This window comes from Phyllostomus hastatus, unplaced genomic scaffold, assembly GCF_019186645.2.
Source record: "Phyllostomus hastatus isolate PE091 unplaced genomic scaffold, TTU_PhHast_1.1 phas_contig_159, whole genome shotgun sequence".
Lineage (NCBI taxonomy): Eukaryota > Metazoa > Chordata > Mammalia > Chiroptera > Phyllostomidae > Phyllostomus > Phyllostomus hastatus.
This window is the reverse complement of record NW_025333640.1, coordinates 4552263-4558461: the sequence shown is the minus strand read 5'-3', so window position 1 is coordinate 4558461 and position 6199 is coordinate 4552263. Positions and strand designations below refer to the sequence as shown.

At 57.2% G+C, this 6199-nt stretch overlaps 1 protein-coding gene across 1 annotated transcript; it reads right to left on the bottom strand.

Moving 5' to 3' along the window:
- Nucleotides 1-3204: 3204 nt before the first annotated feature.
- FAM174C (family with sequence similarity 174 member C) lies at nt 3205-5852 on the bottom strand. Its single transcript, XM_045831079.1, has 3 exons — nt 5510-5852; nt 4336-4449; nt 3205-3573 (listed from the first exon to the last, which is right to left on the bottom strand). Coding segments are annotated over exons 1-3 (396 nt in total). The 5' UTR covers nt 5791-5852; the 3' UTR covers nt 3205-3572.
- Between the last annotated feature and the right edge of the window lie 347 nt (nt 5853-6199).

Below are 6199 nucleotides of genomic sequence, written 5' to 3'. Positions count from 1 at the left end.
GTGTCCAGCACCCTCAGCCTCCAAAGGCCACAGCACTGTGAAGACTAAAACTATGTGGGGATAAATGTCTCACTACAGAATATATTGGATCAAATCCACAGCGTGCTCTGGCTCCATTGGTTTTCAGGTGCCCAGCTCAGCCAAGCAGATTTCCGGCAGAGAAGGGTGGTGGGGCCTCAGCAGGCTAGGCGCCTGGGGTGGAGGGGTCAAGAGTTCCTCGAGGCTGGGGGGCTGTTGGTTTCTGTCACTGAAAATAAAATGTGTCCCTTTGTCTTGCTGGTAAATGAAACTTCCCACCCTTGTGTCCACCCAGGCCCTTGAAACAGCCCAAACCTAAGATTCCTGCAACTGCAAAGTCTAGAACTGAATGGGCCCCACACCCCTGCTAGTTCCCTTCTCCCCCTTACCCTCCCTCTCTTTCCTTCCGACCCTCCCAGCCCCAGGCCTGGAAAGAGAGCAGTTCTCCATGGAGACCATCCACCAGTTTGGGGCTAGACTTCTCTGGAGGACCGAAACATTCCAGATCTTTGCCATCACATGTGTCCCAAGCTCCAAGTGGCTATTGCACACGTGGAATGTGGCCAGTGTGACCAGGAGCAGGGCTCTTAATTTCACTTTGAGTGTAAATGTAAGCAGTCACATGTGTGACCGCTGTGCTGGATAGCACAACTCCGGGTGCACCTGCACAGGCACATCTGGCCGAGACAGGACATCGTTAGTAGGGGTGGGGGGCGGTGTATGGCAGCTCAGACGCCTCCAGGGAGGATTAGATGAGCCACCAGAGAGGATGGGGATCAGAGAGGACTTCTGTCCTGGGAACCCCAGGAGGGCACAGCAGCATCACTTGCTAACACCAGGTAAGAGGGATGTGGCCCTACTGGATGCAGGGGCCATGTCCTAGGGAACCCACATCAGAGCCAGCAGAAGAACCCCCACTTCCTGGAAGACAATTTGACTACCACCAGCTACTGGCCTGAGGCACCCAGCCACAAGCTGCCCCTTTAAGGAGCCTGAGGTGTCCAGCTCCCACTTGTCCACATTCCCAAGATAGAGAAGCCATATAGTGATCTACCAGGAGCTGGAGATTCCAACCTACCCACGGCTGAGGAGACAGGTTTGCTGCATATTCAGTGGGCATGTGCAGGGGGAGGTGGTAGAGGTACTGAGAGGGGCCTCAAGGGGGCCAGGCTATGGGCTGTGCACCCCAATCTGGCACAGGCTTGGGATCTGTTGGAAGCGGTATGTCAGCATATGTGTCCTGTGTCCGTCCTGTATGTGTGATAGTCCGTGTCATGTGCTACATGTCCTGTGCCTGCGTGTGAGTGTGAGAGGTAGAAGAATGCTAGAAGCCCCTCTATGCTCAAATGCATGCACACACACGGGCCCTCAAGCCACCAGACCTGGGCCTTTCATCTTGTGCTGACAGGCCCCTCTTCCAGCTTTTAGCCACTGAGAACTTCCTGCTAATATTGCATTAACCTTGGAGGGGGCTGCCAATTACTCCACACTAACTAATGCAGGGGGTGCATGGTGAGGCTGACAGGCACTGACAGGTGCCGGGGCCTGGAAACAAGGGGCACCCCTCCCCGCCCCATGGGGTGGACAGGAGGCAGCCGGGCTGGAGGGCATGTAGTGTGTTCTCGGCTCCGGATGGCAGGCGTGGGGTCTCTCCTGACCTCATTAGAGTAATTAATGTACCTTTTGAAGCTCGAGAAGTCGCTCAGAGCTGTGGGAGAGAGGCACAGATCACAAGGTGGGGGAACCCACATGGTTTCTGTGCACCTGTTAAAAGCATGTCCCAGTGGTTCAGACAGGGAGAGAGATAGAGAGCAGAGACAGACTGAGACGAAGGGAGACCAAGTGGGAAGCTATGCAGATACAGAGACGCAGACAGGGAGGCAGGCAGGGGCTTAGAAGTGCAGAAAGACAGAGATGTGTGGAGAGGGGTGGGGGCAGATAGGGAGGGAAGAGCCAGAGCCCAAGGGGGTGTGACATCTGGGGCCTCCAGGGGACTCTGGCCTCATGTCTTCAACCTTCCCTGGAGGATCTACTGATCCCTCAGTGCAGGACCCTCCCAAAGAATGGTGGTGGGGATGGGCAGGAAGCAGTCATAGAAAACTTCCTGAGGGTTGAGGGGGAACGGGAAATAGAAATGTGAAGAGTTAGGAGGCGCAGACAGAGATACCCAAGGAAGCCAACTGGGGATCAGCTGGCTTCCGTAGGACCCGAGATGGAGAGGAGTGATGAACTGACTGGCAGAGATGGCAACAGGCAGGGACCCAAGCTCAGCCCTGGTGAGGAGGGTCGGTGGGGCTGAGAGGGACAGGCCCAGGAGGCTGATGGATCCCAGATGGGCAGCAGGCTTGGCCCATCTCACAGTGGACATGGGAACAAGGTGAGGCTCAGGAGCAGGCATGAAAAACAGGGCTCCCAGACGGACCTATTTCTCCCCCACCTGTACAAGTGGCTGAGCCCAGGCCACACCAGGGCCCAGCAGGCAAGTGGGGCAGAGGCCAGACAGCACAAGTCTACCACCTAGTGGCTGCTCCCCCTAATGACATGGGCATGGTGGCTCTGGCCAGTGGCCTGGGGGAAGACCTCAGGTTGTGGGGCTGCCAGAGGCCAGCCCTTCCCCTCATCCCCTCCCCTCCAACTCTCCAGGATCATTTACAGTGGGCAGGGGTGACAGAGCTGGACCCTGTGCCAACATAGTGACTGGAAGGAATAACAAAGCCCACAGAAGAACCCCTCGACTCTCCCCAGGAATGAAGTTGGGTGCCTGGGTGGGATCTGGTTCATCAATGAGGCTGATAGGGATGGGGCATGGTGGACACAGGGGTCCTGAGGCCTCATCCAGGCCCCATACACTACAGCCCCAAAGGTGCTGGTGGTGTGAATGAGGCGAGGCAAGTATCCCAAAGGACATGACCTTTCTGGGGTCCTAGACTGAAGGAAACACAGAAGAGGGAGCCTATGTACAGGACCTTTGGTAGAGGAGTAGGCCCAGACTGGGAGGTCCCTCCATTTCTCTGTCTACTTCACAGAACTCCTCCTTGTGCCCTCTGGACAGCTGGGGACAAGACCAAAGAAACCCAGTGTGGTCACATGTAAGAAAAGCCAGGCCTGGATCAAGCTCTGTTCTGCTATCCACCTTGCTTATGAGCCAGGATGCCAGGTCTGGCCCATATGGAGTTGGGTGACAACTACAGAGCCACTGCTGCCTTTATTGTTCTCAGCCCAGTGAGAAGGCTCTCCCAGACAGGACCACAAGCCCACCTGCCTGCCAGGTCTCAGCTGTGTCCCCGTGGGGGAGGGTCAGGGGCACAAGTCAAAGTCCAGCCATAGGGTCTCAGAATCCTGGATGGGGCAGCCAGAGGCCCCTCTGGTTCGCACCTGGCATCCTGGGTGGTCCTGTGGCAGTGGAGGGCCAAGGTAGCTTCAGGCTGGCTGGGCAGGTCCCACTCGAGCTCTCGGGCCAGTAGAACTGCCAGATGTGTAGGCACTGGGAGTGGGGCCCTGTCTCTTGTCCTTCCCCCAAGGCTTCTGGGAACACTGCCTCCCCGACCTGAATGTCTGGAAGATGAGGGATAGGGGTGAGAGGTGTGGAGCAAGGGGCCTACCCTGATCCACTCCCTTCCACTGTGCCTGAGGCTCACCCTCCGAGTGCCCCGGAGCCTTCTCACCTTTTCAACTGCTGTCCCCAGGTCAACCAGCGTCCACCTCCCCCAGCCTGCCAGGCCCTGCCTGACTGCACCTTGGGGGAAGGGGGAAGGGGTTCGCTAGCCACAGGAGGTGGAGGGGACCAGAGGAACTACCACATTATAGCAATGTCTCCTCTGGGAAGCTTGGAAAGCCAGAACCATACCATGGTCTCCTGACCTCAGCACCTATGTACCCAACAAGCTGGGCTGAACAGCCATTACTCCATGCTCAGGTCCAGTCCCAGCTCTGTGCCCAGCAGCCCCTGGGTCCTCAGTCCTGCCCTCCTTCTTCCTTCCTGCCATTCCCTTTGTCTGCTATGCTCTTCTTGGGGCTGGAGCCATGAAGAGACCACCCAACCCACCCCCTCTGTAGCACCCTGCAGTTAATTCTCCAACTCTGATGATGATGTTGGTCTTCAGGGCTGGGCCCAGAGCACTGACTCAAGACTGTGGCCCCTTCCCATCTGAAAGAAATGGGAAATTGAGGCTGGGTAGGGTACATGTCTTACCCAAGGCCACACAGCCTGGTCGCAAGTGGATGACCTCAAGAATCAGTGATCTTCCCAACTCTCCAACCCTGCTCCACCCACCCACCCACCCAGAGCTTCTGGAGGTAGGGGGAGGACTTCACTACCATCTCAGATTCGTGGTCTCAAAGATGGTTTCCTCATTGCTGTCCAGGGAGGCCATCTCTGTGGGGTCCTCGTTGGCGAGGAGGCCGTAGCTCCTCCGCTGGGGTTTCTTCAACCTGGAAGCAGTCCCAGGCATGATCAGTGGCTGTCTTGAGTCACCTCTGGGGGAGGCTCACACCCCATCCTGCTTCCTGCCTTCTCCCATGATCCTCCATTGTCTCTGCTTTCCACTTCCTCTCCCGATCCCTAGTTTTGCTGTGAAGCTTCCTTGTCTAATTGTGTGTGTGTGTTTGCTTCATAAAGTTCACAGTAATTATTAGTTGCTCTTATGTCAATAATGGGAGGTGGATGCTTCCCTTGGCAGGATCTCTCGAGGAGGCGCTGTTATCCCACTCTACTGATGAGAAAACAGGGTCTCAGAGTGAGGTTAGGGGTAGAAGGGACACCTAAACTGAGGGCTGTCTGTCTCAGGTGCAAGCCCTCACTCTTGACCACCACCAGGAAGAAGATGGAGGCTTTCTGCAGCAGATGCAGCAAGATCGAGTACTCAGAGGGAGCAAGAGCACTGTGCACACACAGAGTGCCAGTCTGGGACAAACAGGACCTCTTTAAAGTGTCCGAACATGGTCAGCTCTGTGTGACAAAGGCCCTCTGGAGCTCAGCCCCGAATAGGAAACTAAACAAGGAAGCCAGAGACCAAACCAGAACCTGGCAGGGCATGTGGGCCACGGTCGAGGAAAAGGAGTCCTTATCTCTCTAGAGGGAACACGGGAGGAACCAAGAAACTGATTTCCGGGTAAGGAAGGAGCAGTTCCATCCAGCCCTGCCCAGCGGGCCCTCCGCTCCATTCTCTGGGCTGGGTGGCTTAAAGTGGAGGGTGCAGCTGGCTGGAACCACAGGCCCAGGTTGGGCGGGTGGGCGACGCCTGGTATAGGGAACTGCAGGAAAAAAACATAAAGCGAGTACACGCCCACCCCCACCGTCCAGCCTGCATTGCTACATCCGAGAACCCCGCATCCGTGCCCACATTAGGAAGTACCAAGGTCTCACGTGACCCATGTAACCCACCCAGACAACATGACGACATGATGACACGCACCATCCACGCCCACTCTGGAGGGCAAGGCGCACACTGGTTGGGCTCACCAAGAAGGCGGTGGCGTGCGCCTGACATACCTGAAGGCCCGGATGAGGAAGTAGAACACAACCAGACTGGTGAGGCCAATCAGCACGTAAAAAGAGCGCAGCAGCTGCGAGCCCAGCGAGCCCCGCGGCTGCAGGTGCGTAGTGTTGTACGGCACAGCCGGCTGGCTTCCATTCGCTATGGTCTGTGATGGCGAGACCGTAGACTGCGAGGAGCCCGACGATAGGGAAGCGACCGCCTGGACTCCGCAGAATAGCGCTGACAGCAGCAGTGTCGGCAGGAGCAGCAGCAGTGGCAGCACACACGGCCCCATCGCCCTGCGGAAGCGGTAGCTCCGACCCGCCTCCGCGAACTCCTGTCCCTCACTGGCACAGGGCGGTACCAACCAATGGCTCACAGGGGGCGGAGCTTGACACTCGGAAACACCCCGCCCCTTATCCACTACCCCGGCTTCACCTCCGCAGTCCGGTTTTTCCCACACTGCTCTGCGCCTAGCCAGCTGCGCGCACACCCTAAATCTTGTCTGGAGGCCATGACTTGTTCCTCCTGGGTCCCAGCCTGAGTGCCACAGCCAAGGGGAACGTCGTCTACAAGCCACACAGGAACTAGTGCCGCCCCCCGCCCCCAACGACGTTCCCAACTGCATAGCGGGGTCAAAGACCTGTGCAAGGGACATGGTCATACCAAGCTCAGCACAATACCCTTGGAGCTTCTCCCACATA

Excerpts from the sequence above, each read along its gene's own strand:
- FAM174C (XM_045831079.1), bottom strand. The coding sequence starts at position 5,790 with ATGGGGCCGTGTGTGCTGCCACTGCTGCTGCTCCTGCCGACACTGCTG. Across the intron at positions 4,450-5,509 it reads TTCCTCATCCGGGCCTTCAG|GTTGAAGAAACCCCAGCGGA; the intron begins GTATGTCAGGCG and ends GACTGCTTCCAG.